Source organism: Bombus pyrosoma, linkage group LG2 (genome assembly GCF_014825855.1).
Source record: "Bombus pyrosoma isolate SC7728 linkage group LG2, ASM1482585v1, whole genome shotgun sequence".
NCBI lineage: Eukaryota > Metazoa > Arthropoda > Insecta > Hymenoptera > Apidae > Bombus > Bombus pyrosoma.
This window is the reverse complement of record NC_057771.1, coordinates 3,454,403-3,479,478: the sequence shown is the minus strand read 5'-3', so window position 1 is coordinate 3,479,478 and position 25,076 is coordinate 3,454,403. Positions and strand designations below refer to the sequence as shown.

Genomic DNA, 25,076 nt, shown 5'->3' with positions numbered 1-25,076 from the left:
TTCTTTTTCGTACACTGCAATTATACCACTGTCAGTGATTCCACTTTAACACTTTAACTTGTCATTTATACATATGTGTTATATATATATATCAAGATACATGCTATTATATGTATATCATCATATATATAATATAATAAAATATAATATATATGATGTTATATTATATTATATATTGTATATACATAATACCGAATGTCAAAAAATATATTTTAATTTGTGTTATTAATAATAAACAATTTGGCTTCCACGAAGCTAAATTTCACTTCCGCGGAGCTACATTTCACATTAATGACTCATATAATTCTTTTATACAACTATCAATAATAATATATAGACAGAAGCAGATCATGATTACATTTACAAGTAATAAGAATAAAATTTACCAGTTTAAAAATTTTATATAATATCATTATAACATTATTATAACAAAATGAATGATATTGAAATAAAATCATAATAATTAACTAGTAGGAGAAAAGGAATGAACGAGGAAACGTACAAAGTACGCTCAGAACAAGAAAGTACTTATATACAGGGCAAGAGTCACTGAGATTTATAAAAAAAAAGCAGAGGAAAGAAAGAAACGTTAACCTTAGAGAAGTTCCATAGGCGACAAATGTCCAATTTACAGTGACAATCGTTGAACAAAGATTGCATGCATATGTAGTGCGAACAATAGGAAACAAATCCCTCTCCCTGTGTTCTAGTCATTCCCCTCTGTATGTCGTACCCTAGGACCCTGATGCATATCCCCACCTAGAGAAAGAGAGTACTCGTTTGAAGCGAAAGAGCAGCTGACGACCGTAACAATACATTTTCTGCACGCGAGAGCAATACACCCTACGCAGGGTTACGTTACAAGAAAAGACGGTGAACTTGGTGATACGCACGCCACTGCCTGCTAGTTGCTAGATATACCGGCGTTACAGTGATGTAAAGTTACCAGGACACGTAGGCAGCAGGTAAGGACCTATTCGCTTCGACGAGATATCTATCTTCCTACTCCAATGCATATATGAACAATCATACACATTAATATATGTCTACATATATAGAAATTTCTTCTGCTCCAACATTATCATTTTTTTGTAAAATGTCGATGTATATTTAAAGTCGATCTGCAAAAAATACGATATAAATACATAGTGGGAAAATAAAGACTTATAATATGCATGTTATGTATTTTTGAAGATGATTAATCTCATTTGTTTGAGATTAGCGAAATCGAACTAATAAAGAACAAATTATATGTAATTTGTTTAAAATTGATCTTTATATTGGAAAATTTAATTCCGACGCTACAGGATGGTTTTACGTTAGCGGTAATTATGGAGATAAAAAAACATAATTTAAAAATTATAAAATGAGATCATATTTTAATGATTTTCCTCAAAAATATTTTTTATATGGTTATTCAGTATGTATTTAAATAGTAGTTTAAATGATTGTATCTGGTGTTTGTTGATCTTTTTTCTATTCATATGTAAAGAGAGCGTTTTATCAAAAAACCAGTTATTTCGAATTAGGCTTAGCTTTAGAATGGTGTGTATGTTTGTATATATTTGTGTACAATACATTTTTAGTTTTATTCTAAAACGTAAGCTCTTCAATTTCTTCCATACAATGAATGCAATAATTGACCAAAAGATTTATTACATTGTTATTTCGCAAAGTAGGATATTTTATTATATCGATCGAATATATCTACTCGCGAAGATCTTAATCGAAGTGGATGTTACTCATTTCTCATTCAGACATATGTACATATTATTTCATTCATCTCTCTAAAGCGTGCGTATAAAGAATGTTCGCAAAACGTAAACTATGTATACTTTAGTCTTACCTATACATAATTAAAATATCGTTTAAATATAGCAAAAATATAATTATATAAATAAGATATAATTACAATATACAGCAGAATGGAGCATGTCTGTATACTACAACATTTATAAATTACAATAATATTTTATTTTAATTTAGAAACCTAGAAACTATTAATTGCTATAAATCGATTAGTCAGTGTCAGAGAATGGTACACCAAAAAAAAAAAAAAAAAAAAAAAAAAAAAAAAAAAAAAAAAAAAAAAAAAAAAAAAAAAAAAAAAAAAAAAAAAAAAAAAAAAAAAAAAAAAAAAAAAAAAAAAAAAAAAAAAAAAAAAAAAAAAATAAAATGGAATAGTGATTAGTGCATAGATAGAATAAGATTTAATATATTCTATTTTCGCAATACACCTGATTTCTTGCAAAAAAGAGATAAAGAAGGGAAAAAAGAAGAAAGGAAAAGAGGGAACGAAGCGATAGAAAAAATCTATCAAAGCAGTGGAAATAGGAAAAAGACAGACTCAACAATTTTGTGAAGAAAGAAAGATAGGGGATGCAGAAGAGAGACAGGGGAGGGAAGGAGAAAGAAGGGAAGTCAGAAGAAGTATGAAATACAGGTGTAAGAAAGAAAAATAAGATAGGAAAGGAGGGAAGAAAGGAAAAAGGTGGAAAAGGAGGACGGAGAGCGAGTGAAACAGAAAGAGAGGACAGGACGGGAATAGTAAGGAGAGGTTCTGTTACCTCTTACCTGGTTTGCTCTCCTCTCGTGACGGCAGGTCAGTGTTTCTATACTCGTGAACGGGGACGGATGCGTCGACCGGTTATGCGTGGTCATTTTCACGCAAGAAAGTCTGTCTTCCAGCTCCTTGCTCGTTGTCGTCGAATTGTGTATGATCAGTGAGATCGGTTTGAGAATAGAAATGTGGAAACGTACGCAAACGGAGCAACAATTTCTCTACGCGATAAGATAGATGATTTTGACATAGGGTATGTATGTTATCGTTTCATTCTAATTACAACTCACGAAACTTTAATTATACCGCACGGAAGTTATGGAAAACACGCTTTCGCTCGCAGGACCAGGAAAACGATATACATGTAGTTATGTATGTCGTTCGTGAAAGTGTGAAAGGATTCTTATATTATGCATATGTACATATACCAGCTATCAAGGTTAGTATATTATTCACGAAAAAGTAAGATGTTCGTTAATGAGTAAAATGCTATCACACGCGTTGAATCGTCGAAATTGCTGGTCTCATACGTATGTACATTTGTATGTAAATAACGTATGTAAGTACATACAATTGACATACCACCAAACGATACGCGGTTAGAATTGTACATATTACTTTCCAGCGCACGTGTTATTACCACGTGAATTGGCTCATAATGAATTGTCGCATTTTCCTACGCTGGGAAAGCTTGATGTGGTCGCTTGACTCGTATAAACATAATCCGTAAAACTAGTTTAACGGAAATAATTCACTTCGATGATAGCTACAATATTTTTCACGCTGTCCCGCGTAAAGAAAGCTGGTGCAGTTATTAGTTTCATGAAAGGAGAAAGAAATGAAAGACACTGAACTTGGTATACACATGTTGCCAATAGAAAATTCTTATGTCGATTAACTTACGATTAATTCTATTGGTATTCTATTTATAGGTTATATTTTTCGTTTTTTTATTGCCTTGAACAGCTTAAATGTTATTTACCTTTTAAAAAGAACAAATATCTTTCTTAACCAATTAATTAACGCAAGTTTCGTTAATTAATTTAACAGTATGCTATTTTGTTCGGTCCAGTAGTTTAGAAATAAGAGAGCAAACAGATAGTTGGCAGATAATTGTAGAAACGAAGTCTGTTAACATTAATTGTGGAAAGTAAACTAGTGCACATCTCTCGCAACTCGCATGTATACGCTGGTATGTCAGTATAAATATGTAAATAAGTTCAGAATAGGAAGCTAGTTTGGGTGTAAATTCCTTCGACAAAACAAGAATAGGTTTCAGAAAGAACTTCACCAACTCTGTGAAAGGTGTTGTCTCCTAAGATGCCTGTATACGTAGAAATATGCTAGAAGAGAAAAATACATTTACTTTAGAAGTAAATTTAATAAAATCCATCACGAGAAAATTCAACGATTTCACATTATTAAATGTCGATCATTCGTATTTAATATTTATTATGTTACTTCGTGTAAACGTCCAATTATAGCAGATATATACACATATTTTATTATTTCTTTATAGCTGATATAAATCAAAGTTGTTCAACACTTTTGCTGTTAATAAAATATCTTTTGTCAGAAATCACAGTAATGTTACTCTTTAATATGATAATGTTTAACTTAACATTACTGGTCGTTGCTTCAACTTTCTGCCTGATGTGTAATATACAATGTACAATATATGGTACGACAGCAGCACTGTAAAATGCACGATACATACGCATGTACATATATATGTACCTTTTTCACGCAGTGTTGATGACGCATGCGTTTCAATTACTTAATAGTACCTAGTATATGTACAACTAGTTCATAAATGAGATTTATATATATATATATATATATGCATACATAAAAAATCACAATAAAATCATATATATATATAACATATATATATATAATTTTATATTTTTATAATTTTTATAATTTTATATATGTTATATATTTAATATATATAATTATTATATGTATATATAAACGAAAAGAAAGCTACGAAATATTAAGCAATGCAAATTATATTTCATAATATGTTAATAGCAAATACATAAATTTTGAAATCATCGCATATCGAAATAAAATTTTTCGAAACAATTTCCAAAACAAAATTTTGCTTGACAATTTTTTTATTGATATGATGTTATTTCTTCGTTTGTTATCTAACGAATAATATCTACATTGTTTCGGTAAAGTCTCTCTTTAGGGATGAATTTCCAGTTGGAAAATGTTATGAATTGTTGCCCTTTTGTTAGAAATAATTCATTAGGCTGCACATTGGAATTTTCGGCTGTCAACCATCAACTCATATGACGCATATATCAAGAAAATTACTATCTATTAAGAGTTTGCTTTATTTTGTAAATTGAATTCTTCATTGAAAATTGAATCCCCATTACCACCCCAATATACTGGAATATCAGATAAAGTTGGTATTGGAACAATTGGTGTTGACAATAATGATATATATATATCATCAATTATCATATCTTCAATTGTACATACATCGGTGCTATCTGACAAGGAACTGTCAGAATTGCTACGTATAAGTGACGTATCTTCTGAATTATCGTCCAAAGCATCATTTCTAACTTTTCTTAGAAATGTATAAGAGGTTTCTTAAACTCTTTTGGATACCTAATTTTTTTATCAGCTATTCTATTGGTGAATCAATAGTAAATCGACGAGAAATAACATTCTGCTTGTAAGCGTGACGACGCAATATTTGATGAAAATAAAAACGCAATAGGTGCAACGCATTATTGAAACAAATAACGAAACGCAACTATTGCATCGGTATTAGAACAAATGATATAACATAACATATATGTCAGTTGTAACGAAACTGTTAATCGATTACATCATTTTTGAAGGAAGTGGCTCTCACGTCTATTTACTTTTACTTCTTGTATGGTACGTATGTAGATATCATCTTTATTTATCATGAATTTAACAAGATGCAGTGAGCTAACGAGATGATATACATGTCTTTTTACTACATGTTTTCCTCATTCATAAAGGAATCAATTATCCATTTCCCAAAACAATATTCATTGCATATTATATTTCAAATTTAATTACAAATAAATAGGAAATGAAAGCATTACATATACACGGTTATTATAACTTTTATATTAGCGAAAAAATGTGTGTTTTGAAGATTTCGATATTTTTCAAGCTATCGGCTCATATGTTATTTCAAATAAATTTCATAATGAAAATCTATCAATTTGCGCACATAATCAACACAGGGCGACGCGTGACCTGAGATGCGTCCCTGAGATGCTTTTTTTTCAAGAAATTCTCTGAAATTCTCGAGGTAGACGGTGAGCACATTGCACCATAAATGCGGAGTCGTTGGATCGGTACGTTATATACGGGTTGTGGCAATGTAATGCGGTATAGTAAGGTATGGCGCGTAAGACAGATGTTGGTCAGGAAACAAATAAAAGAGAAAGAAAAGGAAAGAGAGGTCGACGACGGGAGCTGGTAGTTTGAAAGCAATCCCACAATCTGACGAGTACTGCATTACTATCATTAGTCATTTCAGGATATCTTTTACGAAAGATCTTAATGATTTATAACGTTAAGCATAATGTTAAGCCGTAATACATATTATTCTCAGGAACGAATAGATTTAGTTTTGGAAAAATTAATATACCATCGGATCATTCTTCCTTCGATTTATCGAACTTTATTTACAAACATTCGTCTGGATACATACCATGATGTTGTTGATATAATTACTATTTTATCTTAGTCACTTCACGATATAACAATCGGACAACATGTAAGTACATATTTCGCGAAGTGTTCGCTCCAATTCCTAGATAACTTAAGAAATGGAAGAAACTCCTGATAAATCTACCAATGACAGAAAACACCGAATGACGTTATACACACTATACACAAAATATAAATTATTATTATCTATACATATAATCATATCCTATTACTATTATTATTATTGTTGTTGTTGTTGTTATTATTACGAAACTGTCACCACTACTATTACCTGTTATAAAAGTTTTTAGTAGCGCCAGATAATATAGATGCTATAATATATGATATATATATGATATAATATGATGAAAATGTCTTCTGGAGTGGAAATTTTACTTGTCGACATATTGCACGCACAATGCCGTTAAGCAACGGTCCCTATTTACGAACGGTATTAACATCATATATTTCAGGGGCCAGCATAGTGATAATGCACTCTTACATTGCGCTTACGTGCACATAATATTAATCATTGATCTAATATCGTCATTCTTCGTAGTAAATAAGATAGTTGTGAATATGTTTTAAATTTAGATAATTTGTAATTATTTTGTAAGATAAAATACTATATATAACATAAAATACTAAAATATAATTCGTATCGGAAAAAATTAAACAAACTTGGAGTATTCAGAGATATAATAAATTTAATAAATAGTTTAGTTCTATTATCTACATTTCATGGAAATTGCTATATATTTATTAAAACGAATTTAATCATTGTAAATGGATACATTTTTATTGTCTTAAAATTTAATAAAAGGCAAGGAAAATGAATTATGGATTATCATATAAATGTGAAATAAAGAAGAAGGGAAATCTTTCTAATGAAAAATAATAAATATTCTTTAACAGATAACAAGATTTCGTACTTATAAATACATGTAGCATAAAAAGATAACTATATGTATATAATGTACACCGATCCTTGATTAATCAATCCTCCAGTTTTTAGAGCAATACAGTTCTAATCAATCGCAGAAACATATTTGTGTTCGTGACTCGTGATAAGGGTGGCGCAAGCGCGAATGTAACCAGTTCTTTTCGAGAAAACAGATGGCCGGTGGCGTCCTTGGCGTACTAACAATTTGTTCGCATCCAGTACGAGTCCGTGTGCCGGTAGGAAAGGATCCGCGTTCTTCCACTAACAATGGAAAATACGAATATGAATCCCCGTCATCCATCGATTTCAACTATTATGGTGCCGTGAAAAATGGAAAACGGATTTTCCATTAAGATTATTTACTGATTTAAGAAAAATATTGTTTACCTCCAAATACCTAGTTCTATTTGAAGTAACAAAGAGAAGAATCGAGTTTTATATGTAATGAATCGGTGCGTTTACACAAAAGTAAATTTGTCTTTGAATTTCGATTAAAAATGTTAAAGCTTGAGGAATTTAATAAAATATATTTTATTAATACATTTTAGCTTATGAAATCATTCAAGATAATCCAAATCAGAATCGAAAATTGTGCAATTATTCATTTCTCTAATCTAGACTCTAGACTCTAGAGGAAGAAATCTTACTTGAAAAAATTTGTAAACTTTTCGTGAAGAAATTTCTTTCATTCTCTCTAATGCAATCGCAGAATTTTTTAATTATTCAGATAACGTTCAGAAACAATTCAAACGACGATAAAGACTTGGAGACGAAAATACAGTGAGAAACAATATGTGAAAATTGAATAAATTTTTCGAAATATAATCTTCAACTTAATATTAGGGAAGAAGATATTGAAAAATTTCAGTAACGTACTTACCTCGTGTCAAAAGAAAATTTTGTACAGCTTATCAAAGAACAGTTATATTATATCACGAACTTCATCAATCGTAAGTGTTTTATTTTCTTCTTTCGAATTACTTCGAGGCACGACTTCTTCCTTGCTTATAGCGTCGTGTTTTTACGTTCAATGTCGAATCGCTTGTTGAAATCGTTCGTATCATACGAAAATTCCCAAGTGAACACATACATGGGTTCAAATTAAGAGCATCGTAAGAACACAGCTATCAAATATTTATCCTTAGAACGATGATTCATTAAAAAGCAAGCAAGGCGAGGTTTCCAATGCCCGTATTTCTATTTAAAGATCGTTAAATCTATAGTCGTTTTGTGTATGATTTGTCAAAACATTCCTGGCTGGCTAATGTTTCTGTTCGAGGTCTTTAATCAATGATTTTATCTGAATAAAAGTGACGGACGGAATAGGACACCAAGGTGAGAGTATCACGGTGAAAATCAAGAAGTCGTTCGAAAAACAAGTATGCAGCTACTTTCCAGCTTTATGACGAGGCACCTGACGCGAGGAACATCCTTGAAAAAAGGTATGGTACTTCGGTCCGAGCATCAGGTGAACACTCATTTAGAACAATAGCACTGTAATTACTACAACAGAAATACTAGCTTCTCGAACTACGTTTTTCTTTACTAGACTTCTCTTAGTCGTCGATTATTTCCTTTCCTTTCCTTTCTTTCCTTTCTTTCTCTTGATACATAGATACTCAATAACGATTCTCTCACGATCAAAGGATATATCGAAACTAAATTGTAACAATTCTTAGTGTATATTTTTTTATCGTATGGGCATAATTGTAACATATTCATTCATTTCGATTTCCAATTTTTCGTTTATAATTGATACAAATTATAACCACCCACACAGTATAAAATATCAAACAAGTTAAAGTTTGATGTATATACATACATATTCAAAGAGGAAATTATTTTATTTAACACTATTTAACACTATTTAACACTCATGTAACGCATCGTTGACTTGCATTACACGTTGAAAGAATTTATCTTGAACAAAAATAAGAAAGAATAAATAAATACAAGCTTAGTATGATACCATTCTATCAAAGGTAGAAAGCGCATGATCTACATTATTTGATCAATATGAACCGAAATATCCAAGTGCAAGTAAAGTTTGAAAGAAGGTCTTATAATCACGCGATATTAGTATTCTACGATCAGTGCGGATAGTGCGGTGATTCTTAATTAAAGCATTACCTTTTGTATTCAAGACATACACTTTCTTAAGTGTGGCCCAACAAATGTTAATTGCAGTTCGAGCAGGTTTGAATATTTTGACGTACATACATAAATATATTTCGAATACACCGAAAACTGTCTACTTTTGGTCTTACGATATAATCTGTACATGGTACTTTAATCGCTTCGCAAACATATACGAGATATATCGCGACACAATACTATTCGTACGATGGTCACGGACGAGTTATCCTGCAACGCAATACCGTTCGTATAACGGGATTACAAGATATGCCACGAGTCTGCTTTTCTGTAATTACAGCTTCTAATAAACAAACATGCAGGATAACTCGTCTGTGGTCATTGTACGAACAATATTGTATCGTAAGGTATCTTGTTCGTGGTAGCGAAGCGGTTAACGGAGTAAGATATCTTAACGCCCCTTAGCGTTACACACCTATCATTTAAAAAATGTCGTGCCCTTTATTATTGTATTTTCGAAATAATGTACAACTCAGAAAATGATTATGCAAAGGATTAAATGTAGCGGTTGAAAAAATGCATTTTCAACACAGCACTTCCTTCGCGTCAAAAGTTGTTTCCGGTGAACTCTGTGAACTCACATTGTGAATGTATCGTATGTAGAAAATAATATTAGGGGACACTGCAAAGAAGATTTTTCTTTCAAAAATTGGCCATGTGCCTAAAAATTGCTACGTTTTTAAGAATTCGAAATTCAGCAATAATTACTGGATATCAATATGGTTGAAAAATAAAGAAGAAGCATCAGGTTGATATCAATGAAGGATATGCGAAAGATTGAAATTGTTTGTAGATATGAAGATACGTTTTATTTATAAAAACAATACATTCTTTTCTATACCTGATATTTAAATAATTGTAATAAATGATTGCGACGTGAATTTTATATTAATTTCTATTCGTTTTATTTTTTTTATCTGTCCGCACTTGAAAAGAATTGGCTTTTTGACTTTAAAAAATATGGATTCACAGTTCTGTAACCCGAATACTAGAAAGTATGTTAACGCTTGGAAAGGTTGTGGTATCAATTTCTATGCAAGGGGCGTTTGTAATGCCAAGGTCTTGTCCTCGATTGTTCCTGCTTGTAGCCTTAAGTATATCAGAGAGTGTATACGTACTGACGTTTCACTTTTCAGTCGTAAAATCATATCGTTCAGAAATCTCTAAACGAATCTAAGATCTCTAGACACATACGTAATATGTACTTAATATGTAGGGTAATACATATTGCCGTCCATCAAAAAAACAAAAACAATATATGTATATATCTAGTAGTAAAAAAAATATACTGCTCTTTCAATTAGAAATTATCATACTTGTGCCAACTCGTAGACTCCAATAACATTGAAAAATATAAAAAGTATTCTATGAATATTACATATAATCACTTTTATCTTTTTAATATCGAATGTTAAAAAGCACATACATACGACAATCACTTTTATCATAACCATTTTAATCATAACTACTAAATATATAATTTTCCAAATGCTCGTAATAATTATAAATTCATACATGTATGTATACAAGAAGGATTTATTTGTATTTAAAATTAACGAAAATTTTCTTTCTTTTATTCTTATAATTTTCTTGCTTTCATAAACAAAGTGTATAAACGAATGCCATTTATGAATGTTTTATACAATTCAAACGAAATATAATGCCTTGGAAATTTAATAATTAACGAATTAGACAAATTTATTTCGTAACTGGTCAAAAATAATAAAATATCACCATATTTAGATTTATAGATTTAGTTTATCAATGTACAAGTATAAAACGAATAAATGTTAATGAATTCAATCAGTAAATTGTACCACGCACCAACATAATTAGTCTTTTCTATTCAAAAAGAAAAATATGATATTTTTTTCATTGAAATACAAACAATAAAAAAGGGATGTAAGATCGCAGATATCTTGTTTATCGGTTTCAATCTCGGAATCGCATTCAGGATTCACGCGATGTTTACAGGGGACGAACATAAATCGAGGTAGACAATTTAACAAATGAATCAAGTAAACGCGACATTTCTCGAAGAGCGTCCTGAATTCATCGTACATGTAGATTGCGGTATCATTAATTGCGTTCAAACGACGTCCATCCTTGTACTTTCAGTTGGATTGTAATTGATATGCATAATAGTTGGGAAAACATTAGGCGCGAAAGAATCCCAACATCGTATGAGAACATAGTCATTAACCGTGCGGTCAAAAAGAACCGAGAAAGCCGACTAAGGCATTTTATATGAAAATAGTGTGTTGTATGGATCGTATTTTAATATTCAATCGCATCAACTTATCTACATATATTGGTTGCTCGGAAAGTTCGTTCCGATTTTTAAAGAAAATTCAAACGCACCACATTTATATTTCGATATACATTTATTGAATTATATAGGTGCCATTTTATTCCACAACCTTTCTCCATCTTTCACGTAATTTGAATATTCCATTCCTTCCAGAGCCTTTCAGGTTTTTCGGCGAAAAACTTTTCAATATGATTTTTTTATGTCGACCAAAGAGTTAAAGTTTCTGCCATTAAGGGAATTTTATAATGACCTAAATAGGTAAAAATTTGAGGGCGCAATATCTGGTGAATACAATGGGTGGGATAGCACATCTCAACCAAGCTCCAACAGTTTTTGTAGAGTAGTCAAAGATACATGAAGCTGCGCATTGTCCTGAAGAAACACGACGCCCTTTCGGTTCGCTAGTTCTGGACATTTTTATTCAATTAATGTAATATCTTTCCGAATTTATCGTTTGGTTGTTTGGTACAAGCACATAATACAGAATTCCTTCCCAGTCTCATCAGACACAGAGCATGATTTTCTTTGGATGAAGACTGGCTTTTGAGGTGGCCAAAGGCGATTCATTTAGCTTTCCCCAAGATCTTTTCCGATTAATATTATTACAAATAATCCATGTTTCATCCCCCATCACTATTTAGTTAAAAAATGAGGTCTTCTTGTTGCGTTTATAGAGTAAGTTGCAAATGGAAATGCGATCCATCAGATGTTTTTCCGTAATCGTTGGGAACCCATACATCAAGCTTCATAAAATGTTCGTGGTGGATTTTGATATTTTTAACATTTCGGCTAATTCATGTATCGTATAGCGTGGGTTATTCTCGATCAGTGTTTTGATCTGATCTTCATCAATGGTGGAGGGGGTCCTTGATCTTGAAGATTGAAATCACCAACTTTAACCCTTTCGCTTCGGCAATCCAGTCCGCCTAAATACTCTCCCTGTACGGAGGCGCGTGCCACAAATGCGCACAGTGGCGTGATTGCTGTATAAATGTTTTCCTAAGTCTTAAATAACAACTGTGCTGAATAAAACAATAATAAAACAATCTTTGCTCCAATATGATAAGTATAATTTACATCTTTCATATGAAAAGATTTACAAAATTACAGGTAATATATTACATATTTACATATTTACAAGACTTTACGATAAAATGTTTAATATAATTAATTATGAAAAGTAAATTAGTTAATATATTAATATGTAAAGATTAGTAACATAATTCTGAATGATATATTTTGAAACAAGGATCTATACATAAGCCAACATTGCAATCTTTACACTCATATCGTGATATATAGGGTGCCGATCGTCGCGTGGTCGCCGCCTATAAGCGGCACCCAAAGCGAAAGGGTTAAACTTACCAAACCACTTCCGCACAGTTCTTTCAGTTATAGCACCGTCATCATAAACAACGCATCTTGTTTGCTGCTTGTGTGATATTTTTGCCTTTCCGTAGAAGAAAATTATCAAATGCCTATGACGCATTTTGTTTCCTCCCATATTTAAGAGCGTATAAAATTAACAAAAATTAATGTATCCTAACCAAACTTTTTTCTAAACTTGCCTAAAATATCACCTTTTAGAATATGTATACATGTAATTTGTTTTCAATCATTCTGATATGTTCAGACCTGTCCTAATGTCACCTACCAAAAATCGGCACGAACTTTCCGAGCAACTCAATAATTTTGCTTAACTTCAATAATTAAAAAAAATACCTTTTGATATGTAATTGAATATCTAATATTTAATAACTTGTAAAAAGTACTACTTCTTTCTTCTACTTATTGTATTTATTACATTATTAATTATACTTATATGTAACTATAAATAATTACTTATGAATTGATGTATTTCATTTATTTTCTTGAACAACGAATATCTCATTGTTAGATAAGAATATTAATTCTTAATCTTAATCATCTCTTTTTGCTTTATTTCATAAATACATCGTACATATATTGAACATACATATATGACTTAAGTTAATCGATTAGCGTTAAGCATTTATAATTATAACAGAATATCATAAGATTTTTCTAGAATAAGATTAACACTTAACTTCTTTGTTTACCTTTCTTTCTTTTTTTTCAGGGAAACGTGAAATTACTAGAGGCGGCAATTGTTCAGGTTTCATAGGAGGTCCAACCAAAGCAATTAACGATACCATTCGATACGGTACTGTACCTGGGGATGCCAATATGATCCCTGAGGATACTGCACCCGACGAAGATTTCGCTTTAGCTATTACTCAAAAATCTCAGGTGCGACAAATTCTTTTGTTTAAACGCACATATTCATAATGCATGTCGTACTTATCTACTACAACACATCAAAGTTTGTGATACAAACTAAATGACAGACAAATTTTTCCATGTAAATGACATTAACAAGTGTCATTTAGTAGGAAATTAAATATTTTTCAAGTTGTAACATGTATAAATTTAATATTCTAATAGCAATAATAATAATAATAGTAGTAGTAGTAGTAATAGTAGTAGTAGTAGTAGTAGTAGTAGTAATAGTAGTAGTAGTAGAGGTAGTAATATATATAGGGAATACTTTCCAGTATTGAAATATCCCTTCGCTAGTTTTACAAAATAAACACTTCTTTTCTTCGTCACTCACCCAAATATATATACGTTCTCCAAGTTATTACACGTTGCTCTTGTTAATAGCTTTTGCTTTTCCTCCTTCCTTCTTTTCTTTAAATATTTTGGTAAACTTCTTGTGGTTATTTTCCTGTACTTCATATTGTATCTAGATCTTTGTATTTCACTCCATTGTTTCTGTCTTTCATCTTCTTTCCTCTTTGGTAGAGTCTCTCTTGCATCCACCTCTCTCCCATAATTACTTTATTCCTTCTTGGCTATACCTATATTTTTTTAAGTGTTCCAGCATTTCTTTCAGTCTTTTACTATCTCCTTTTCCGGCTTTTCTTCCTTTTAGGCAGTGTTTGAAGAAGTTTTCTCCTCTATCTTCCTTTAGTATTTCATTGGTCAGTTTGGAGATATAATCTGGCGTCTGTTGGTCCTAACAACCATCTAATATATCTTTCCAAGTCCTTTCAACTTCCGTCTTCTCTAGTATTCTAATACAAATGTTAATTGATATTTCTTATACTAGATCACATGAATATTTATTATATGTACAGAGCAGTATTCACAATTGATCCGAAAATAAGATCCTTTTTTATCATCATTTACCTGAAAAGATATTCAATTATAGCTAATCAGAATTGTATCCATAATGTTTAAAGGATGAAGCGATATGGTAGAAAAAAAGTTGAATGATTTCAAATAAAACTACACATGTGTATTTATATAATTTAACAAATTTATGCTGATACTTTTTAATATCGTCCTCCGTTTATGGTTTTTAGATTGTTACCAACAACTTAGTATTTACAATTAGCTGTAAATCAATCTATCCTGTACATTAAATGTTTAAGCTAATAATATAGATACCATTACATTATTACATTACATCTTTTATTATCATTACATCTTTTATTATTACATTACAATCTATTACATTATTTTGTAGCCAAAAGTCTTGATTATTTGAAAAGTATTTCAAAAATATGTGTACTACTACGTTATTACTCTCTTAATCTTTCATATACATGTATGCATTTGAAATGGTTAGCAGTATTTAAACTAGATTACCATATATACACGTATAGTTATTATTTGATGAGAAGATCATTAGAATCAATATCGCCTAAATTTTATTCATTGGACAGGATTATGAATGTGAGTACATTATACATACATATGTTTTCTTATGATCACATAGTTAATGAACCTATTGAGATTGATAGTGTGCTTCTAATATTAATTACCACTAGCTTTTGCCAACATATTAAATTATTCATTTGATAATACCGCAAAAAAACTGTCACAATATATCTATTACAATTTTTCAACCACTTAATATGTATGACTAAAAAATTGTGGATGCCACACCGTAATTAACAACCGATACTTGAAAGTTTCTATCTGTGGTACTTGATAAATTAGTCTACCTATCTATTAAAGTAAAAAATACGTATAAATATCTCCGTATGATAATGATAAAAATTGTTACGATACGAAATTACTATTGTTCATGAAAATGTCTCTTATTAACATTGTTTCATTTCATGCAAAATGCATTACACGCAGCTACATATATACATAATTCTAATGGTCCGTGTTCTTGCAACAGCGGTAGGAATTTTTTGACGGAATTTACGTGATTCGAATTGTCAACCTCGCCAAAGGAACAGGCACACAAGAGATTTTCCGGGAAATATTCCTTTAGGGTTCTCGAGTAGATGCAACTGAACGTCGTGTCGCGTCGAGTCGGTTGAATCGTTGACTTGAAAATACGTTGTGTATTATTTCTTATACTATATATACTTTCACGAAATTAAATTATTCCTTTATGAAAGAATTATAATTCATTAAAAAAAGAAACAGTAATATCTGAGTAACATATGTATATATATATATCAGAGAAAGAGTAATATAAAGGTAAGGGTAATGGGTAATGCTGAATTTAAATATAATTTATGTAATAATAAAGGGAAATGTAATTATACAACGATTTCAATCCTAGTAAGAATGAAATGTTTGTCGCTGGTAGAAAATTTGTAATTTTGCCTTTACATTACTTTACTAAACGACAAGTTTGTAATGTTACAGAACATACATCCACTTATATAATGGATTCACTGTTCCCAGCGTGTAATAGTGGGATATTTCAATCTTGAGTAATTAGATATTCATACTAGATGCAAAAGAAAAATTATTATATACGTGGGAAATACTCTAAGTAACGCTTTCCAGAGCGGAACTCGTGAGACTTGTTGAGTGATTTTTATCGCTGCATTCCTTACCTTGTCGACGCCACAGAGAAAAGAATCGTTCTCCCTATTAAGATGCGAATTCCTCGAAGAAAACGTATTTATTTCTATCACAAAAGGTCTTTATTTCTTGCACGATGTTAGTTCTACGAAAAAGAAAACAAATTTACCAAAACAAATTAATAATTGCAACACAAGAAGCAAACTAGAATACGTTAAAATATTATATTGAAATTTTAATGTTCTATTAACATTTATATTTAACGCAGTAACGAATGTTTTTTACGGTATTGTTATTTATAATATACACTTGTTTCTTTGACGACACTATTTCCACTGCTACACGCTAAGAAATTCCTTCGACTTTCGAAAATAGGTACAGTTAACATTCATAAATAAAACGTATTATAGACCCGTTACACCCGATCACGTTTTACAATCTCTCAGGCATCTATCGTTTACAGGAAAATTGTCTCGAATATTATTGTTCCGAAGTTATATTCTTTGCACAATTTAGATACATCTGGTGCACTTAGAAATAATACCAATGCGACGCGACGCAAGGTATATGCATATACGTATACGCTTAAGTATACGTGAAGGTACAAATTGCGATGTAACATATTCGTCAGGTTTGATACGCTTTCAAAAATTTCAGGATATCCTCATACGTTTGTTTACGCTACGCGGTCTCATTGTCGCGGCGTGCACCAATGTGATTATCGTGATGGTATCATAAAACTGATCAAAACAGGGCAAATTTATGTTATATTAATGCTTTTGTTATCATCCGTCGTATGTAAATGACAAATGGTAAAGATGTACATTATCCAAGGATACCTATTTCTTCTTGAAACACCACAGATCGATATAATTATTTACGATCGATGTTGATCATGAATACCTTAGCATTGGGCGACTTTCTAATTAATGAAATGTTACGTTCTTGACAAGACAGATAGTATTACTATCATGCAAACGTAAAATACATAAAAGCTATAAGGCAAGTTTTTCTTCATGATATGGATATCAAAAGTTTACCAGGTAGGATCGAAGGATACGTGGAAAGAATACGTTTGTACCAAGCAAAACCAAGCTACTTCATCCCTAACGTTTTATTAATATATACTTTTAAATCTTCATTCATATTCAAACGTTAGTGCATTGATTTGATTACAACTTTTTTGATCATCTATTAAGACCTATTTGCGAGACTATACGCTTTTACAATTATTTATACATGATACATTAAGACATTATCTTCATGCAAAGATATCGTGATTACTTTATTATGTGTTAATTAAAAAAAGATGGGAAAAGACGACAACATTGACTTCGCTTCGATAATATTCAGTATCAAATTTAGATATACGTACATAATGTAAATATTAATGTTTCCCTAGCGATTTATAGAGGTGTAAAATATTTTGTACGCAACCTTTCTATTCGAATCGATTACTTTCATTCGTACATCTTACAATTAATCTAAACATTGTCAGCTTAATGACGTTTTCCATAACGTGACAAAGAAAAGTTTCTTCCATACCTATATATACCTAATACTTACCTAATTGTAACAACTACAAATACATAATAATACGTGCACGCGATGTTGCGTGAGTATGTACATAGATACATGTACATATGTATACACTGCAAACGTTGTGGGTCGTGCACTGTATCCTCGCCAGATGAAAGTATACATAACAACTTTTATCGTATACGATTTTCGCTTTACTCCCTTTTTCACTAGGCTGATTTTTTCGTATATTTTCTCAAGAACGTGTTTAATAACATTAAACTGCGCGTATGCATATGAATTTTACGTCGTTTACAAAATACTGATATTACAAAATAAATTTTATATTGATATTACAGAAGAACGAAAAATAACATAACATAACAGGGTGCAAAAAAGGTAAGTGTGAAGAGGATTGTAGCGTAATTTTACGCCTTCTGACCGATAGAGATTTGTAGAAGCCGAAAAGTTTATGCAAATACGACTTTGACCTTGAAATTGAAAGTCAAATATTTTTCATCGCAACATATCCTACTCATCACGAAAGAACAAAAGTCTCAAATGAACCATGGGTCGCAAATAACCCCTTCTCCTGGAGAGAAAATATTAAAGTTTTAATAATTCTGAAACTGGCTTTATTCACAATGTGTTAACATTCTGCAGTCAGCAGTGCAAGAAAAGTAACATATATTGATGCAGGTTAATAATACCCTAAATATATCATTATATGTTGTGTATCTCTTCCTTTGTTTCCTTTTTTCGATATTTAAGCAGTTCCGAACTCACACTTCTCATTTTGGTTAACCTTCTCCACCAAATTACGTATAATCCCTCTTTCACTCAGATAATAAAAGCTATGTTCAATTCCATATATTTCACTCCGGCTTCTTTTCCATGGTTGATTTGATAAATATTCTAGATAGTATTCTGATAGGTGTCCATGATCTTAAGTAAAACACAATAAAATTGATCGTAAGCGACGCAAAATATACTCAATTTGGCATTACTTTTCAACGAATGCAAATTATTAAATCGAACTCTGAACGATATATTTTACTCTGCAAAGAAAGAAGTCCAATAGTGTCGACTCTGGAAAACGAGGAGATGATCCATGGGGAGCGGCTCTGCATTCTGCCCACGTTCTCGTAATTTGCCAAGGAGTCGTAAACGTAAAAATCGCAAATATACTGCACTTGTTAGATAATAAGTATCTAGGTACATAATTCCTGTCCATTTTTTTTTAAATCTTTTAAATTATTGGACGTGGTTTTTCGCGAGCACAAATCCTGGCATCTGTTGATTGAGGATGCTACTGTATTCATTACGCGGCCCAAAAAACGTGGCTGCAACTTAAGTAGTATCCAATGGAAAAAATTTCGTCAAGCAGTATAGCTATTTGGAGTGCTTGAACGCGTCGAATTTTATAAAATTCGTATTCGCCGATGATTGATTCAACAACTATTCTATGTAAACCCATTAGCAAATAATAGGCATGAACAAGGACGACAACGAACCTGTTCTTCTTTGGGGATGCGTAGCCGATTTGATCTTCGATATGGATTTAAATGTTGCAATATTAATTCTTGGTCATCGAATTGTTACCTTAATTGCTGAAAATCTCATTGTCGCGGAACCTTTTCTGCGCATAAGAGGTCTTCTATTGTTCATATGTCTCCAGTTTAAGAATTATTGAAAATTTAACATTTTCTTTCCGGGAGAAGGGACCATTTGCAATCCATGGCTTTCTCGAGACTTTTGTTTTTCGTGATGAATAGAATATGTTGCAATGAAAACAAAAATTTGACTCCGAATTTCAAGTGTGGAATCACGCTACGAACCTCCTTACACTTACTTTCTTTATACCCTATACAATGATACTTCTTTCATTTTTATCCATGTAAAAAATATTAAAAAATCATCACAAATGTTACGTATTAAACCTTATCTTTACCCAGCAATATCATCAAATTTTTACCACGTTTAACATTTAATAGCATCTTTTTACATTAAAGAGCAATCAAAGAGCAAGTTATATCAATATAACTGGAAAATTTTGTATACCATCGAAACAAGTGATTAAAAATATAAATGTTACATCTATAAATGCAAGATTAAAAATAATTCATCCTCGAATAATATTCAAAGAAGAAAGCTACAGCAAATATATACAATATACCTACTTACTTTTTTTGTAAATATGTATCGATAAAATAAAATAAAACGTTCTTCACGGAACATAGCTTCGCTATGAATAATGGAACAATGCTGTTTTTACTTGTTAGTAAACTGTTCATAAAATATAATGTTGCTTCGATCAAGAAATACAATAATCAATATATTTGATACCATCTTTATGTTTTAACGTGATATTTTCGTTAAGAACAATAATTTTTTTTACAGAGAGATGTAGAAGCCATTCGCGGTGCTTTATACCTTGGCGTGGCTTTTGCGATTGCGTGGGTGATAGGTGCAGCAGATTTATCAATAGCATGGCTAATGTTAGTGCTAGCACTAGCATCGACAATACTTAAAACAAGGATGTCCCGTTTTCTTGAATCGACCGTTCAACACGAATTAGCCAGGCTACGTCGAAAAAGAACTTTATACAAGGATGAAACTGCTGAATGGCTAAGTTTACTTCTGAATAAATGGTAATCATGTACTTTTAAAAATATACATAGTAGATATGTATAATTATCGAATAACTGACCTTCTTTATTATCATTTCGTAAAGAAAGTTGAAATCGTTTCATGTATAAAATAACTGCAGTTCCTTAGAGTAAAAAATATCTCTCTTAAACCTAATTTGTGTAACAACAAACTTAAAACTTTGCCATGTTGTTAATGGAAAATAATATTAATTATTATATGCCTATATTCATAATTATTAATTACTGGGTTGCTTATTTCTTGAATATCAAATAAGACTAAAAGGTAACAAAAGTAACTGTATTCACCTACTGCAAAGTATCTTGAAAATACTTTTTTTATTTGAAATGTACCTACGCGACATAAATTCCATTCTTTTTTCAGACATTAAATCGTTTCTGTCGATCTTTATCGTAATACCTTACAATATTACATTTACAGTGCCGTACGAACCGAGAACTAATAAAATCAAATTCAATATATCAACGAACATACATTTGTATATGTACATGAATCGAAATTATCCATCTTGTATTCGGAAATGTGCGTGATCGTTAAAGCCTCGAATGTCTCTTGTAGGTGAACGAACGTAGTTCAAGAATCAATAGCATGCGGGTATTTGTAAATATTCCACATTCCATGAGTGCAATAGTTGCCTTTCACATTTCACCGCGTATTTCATACGTATGAATACTGTTGCTGCTGATGTATAGTTGACAAAATTAGATTTCGAATAGCAACCTCTGTTCGTATTCTAATATGCTTATTCTGAAGTCAATTCTTTTTTGATATATACATATGTACCTCCTATCTCCTCGTAACAAATATCAATATATACGATGTATTTTGAAGCTAATAGCCTTAAAAGGTTTCAATTCAACAACGATAGTAATTACATTGAAATTGAAAGTAATTTTGAACGATATTGAATCTTTGCCTCACGATATATTGCGCCCACTAATCATATGTCGTGCTTAGGTAAAACAGTTCAAGCGAACAGTAATAGCTACAACGCAACGTTTTTTCGTTTGTTGGAATTGCTCAAGGATACTAAAATAACACATAAAAGCTCGACTGGGAAAATGTAAAGGCAATACTACTTACTTGGATAGTTGATAGTCCCGTTCAAGCGTCTCTAACCATCGAGCAATTCTTACCAATTTTCTTATTAGTATTAGTCTTATTAGTATTATACGTTTACTATTGTAATCCTTACTATTTCAAACTAAAAAGACAGTGGAAAATAAAGAAATCAACCATTTACGAGGAAAAATGATGATTTGAGAAAATATACATAATTTTTTTTTAATAAAATTCAATTCTATTACAAGAATCTGTAAACTTCTAAACATTAAAACAATTTACCATACCATAATCATAAAGATTTAGTAATACAACCTTAAAAATATTTTATGCTTGTGCTAATAAGAATATATAATAATAAGGATACAATATGATTATAATTTATTATGTATACAATTAGATGGAACAAGTATTCTAAAATCACGTAAGAATGTTTTCATGTAAAAAATACGTAAAACTAATATTTAATAAATTTAAGCTGGCAAAACATCTATTTATATTAAATACATATAAGTGTATCAACTAAGTCAAAGCGAATGATAAAATTCGCAAATTTCTCGCTGAAAGCTAGGAAATTACCAGCATTATCAATACACTGAATTATTAATGTTGATCTATAGCCCATTTTACTTGATTTCGAAATTTTCTCGATTATAATCAAAACATTTAGATAATTAGACAATGTGTTTAATTATGACAAATATAGGTATCCTACATGCAAATTACTAAAATCTGTGCCGATAAATACTTCGCCTTCGATTAAAATTCATTTCTATGGCATCCTATAGCCATTTTGATGAAATTAACAAATTGAAATATACATATTTCTTTAATTGAGTAAAATTTTATTTTTCAAGATTCAAAATTGATTTTTCTTAATTTTATGAAGATTAGTTTCTAACAACTTATTGTTAATGTTATTAAAATAATATTTAAATATTGAGCTTTCTATTTAGTGATCTTTAAGTGTTAATTGTTTATATAATGTTATATTAATGTTTAGTCAAGAACTAATTACCTCTAAACGTACATACATATGTATCAATATAATATTTTTCTCTCATATCTGCAACTTACTATCTTTTTATAACGTAGGTGGAGATTTAGCGCCACCAGTATATTTTCTTTAGCAAAAGAAAGACTGGAACCTCTTCTAAATGAAGCCAAGCCTGGAATACTTGGTGAGTTTTCGCAATATGTAATTATAATTAGCTAGTAAAATATTGTAGATTATACTATTTAAAATTTTTGTAGAATAGAACTGTTTACAATAGAAAATAATCAGTCAATTAATATTAATAAATTAATAAAAATTAATTAATAATAATAATCAATATAAAATAATATTTAACAACAATTTGCAAACTGCTATCCAGTTTTGAAATTCGGAATTAAAAATATAATGTTAGTATGCTTCGTGTATATTAAATTAAAGCTAACATAATAAATACCTACAAGATACCTTTTTTGACTAATTCTAGATCTCAGAATAATTTATACCAAATTGCGTAATACTCTTCCTTCTTCCTTTCTTCTTAACATAATAGTTGATATTTTTAACATTTTTGATAAATCGTCACCTTAATTCTTAACTTTCTTAGTTAATTCCATTTTTCAGGAAAATATAATTAACGAAATCCACATGTGTCGCATTGGTATAAAAAATACAGACTCATAATAATATGACGAAGATTATACCGCAAATGCAATAGATATTCAGCTCATTTAAATCCTAACTTCATACAATTATATTAAACTTATTAACAGTAAACTTTAAATTCAATTTTATCAGTTTATAAACGAGTGGAGGTAGACAATTAAGGACTAGAGGAACAAAGTACTCTCTTTAATTTCTGCAAGAACATAAACTTAATGAGATTGATCATTTATAGGAAACTCTACCATTGATTTAAATATTTATGAATTTATAAAAGAATAATTTCAATGGAAAATATCATTCTAGGACCACTGGAATTAAGAGAGCTCACATTTGGCGAGCAAACGCCATGTATCACACGCATAAGGACGGTAGATTATGCGAACAACGATGACGATTGTCAAACAAGACAAATGAAATTGTCAATCGAAGCTGACTTACGCCTCGATTGCGAGCAATTTCGTATGCTCATCACAACAAGACTATTTGGAAAAGGGTTAGTATATAGTATATCATCTACATGTATAACAAATGTACACAATTAATATAGAAAAGAAAGTAAGATTCGATTACATCCGTAATAATTTCAAAAGCCTTCAATTTTTTCGTTTTAACAAAAAGAGAATATAGTTTTCGGAAAATGAAATCCGTTGCTACTTTTCTTTACTACTACTACTACTACTTACTAATTATACTTTGCACGAGAGAGAAAAAGATATTACAAATATTTTCGAAAACCATAAAATAATATAATATAATTAAAATATTATTATTTTTATTTTTATTATTATTATTATATGATTGAAAAATATAATTTTTTACTTACTGTGTGTACTACTTACTGTAATAGCTGATTCTCTGATCTTATTGCGTTTCAAAAAGTTTAATCTGGGATTAAAGGGTTGGCATGGACATCGATCTGGCGGTGGAGAAACTGTCTCTCTCAGGTACCATTCTTGCCACCCTAACTCTTGATTCCATGGCACCGTTTCCTCACGCAACATCTTTAAGCGTGAGTTTCTTAGAGAAACCGGATGTTTGGTTCAGCGTGAGAATCTTGCGAGCAGTACAAATGATGGAATTACCTTTAATTAAGACGTGGATTCATGCGGTGGTCACGGACGCTTTGGCTAATTGGATTGTCGATCCGGGTCACTTAGAGATGAATCTGAGAGCTCAAGAACGACCTGGACCCAGATTCGATTCACTAACTAATTCTATACCACAAGGAGTGCTTACCATCGTTTTGTCTCAAAATGGATGTTCAGGTACTGCAGATTATCGAAACGATTTAATAAACGACATACAAAAATCTACAGAATCTACATATTAGTAGTACGAAAAGAGGATATATCAAATATTCAAAAGAAAAAAGGAAATGATAGAGAAGAAATTAAAATCTTAAGTAGTGAATATAAAATATTACAGTTTAATAGCAAGTATAGTTTAAAAGCAAATACAAATAAGTTTATGGTTAAAATGAAATCCTAAGCGCAATCATGAGACTGCAAAATACGCAACATATAGAAAAGTTGCGTATATTATCTCGTAAAATAATATTATATTACAATTCTGGAAATATAATTTGCTGTTTCTCAAAATGCTATTTCACAAAAAGAAAAAAATAAAAATA

The 25,076-nt window shown here is 30.9% G+C and overlaps 1 protein-coding gene across 5 annotated transcripts in view; it reads left to right on the top strand.

Moving 5' to 3' along the window:
* The first annotated feature begins 2,628 nt into the window (after positions 1 to 2,628).
* Positions 2,629 to 25,076, top strand: part of LOC122575975 (tricalbin-1-like) — a 30,117-nt gene continuing 7,669 nt past the window's right edge. Inside the window, exons 1-8 of one of the 5 annotated variants that reach the window (XM_043745580.1) lie at positions 7,462 to 7,669; positions 7,945 to 8,167; positions 8,529 to 8,659; positions 13,781 to 13,950; positions 20,455 to 20,705; positions 22,882 to 22,967; positions 23,750 to 23,939; positions 24,344 to 24,711. In XM_043745580.1, the coding sequence (XP_043601515.1) occupies positions 8,599 to 8,659; positions 13,781 to 13,950; positions 20,455 to 20,705; positions 22,882 to 22,967; positions 23,750 to 23,939; positions 24,344 to 24,711 (1,126 nt within the window). In that variant the 5' untranslated portion in view covers positions 7,462 to 7,669; positions 7,945 to 8,167; positions 8,529 to 8,598. Of the gene's footprint in view, positions 2,814 to 7,461; positions 8,168 to 8,496; positions 8,660 to 13,780; positions 13,951 to 20,454; positions 20,706 to 22,881; positions 22,968 to 23,749; positions 23,940 to 24,343; positions 24,712 to 25,076 lie in introns of those variants that run through there. The other 4 variants (XM_043745560.1, XM_043745588.1, XM_043745570.1 and 1 more) reach the window with 4 other exon arrangements.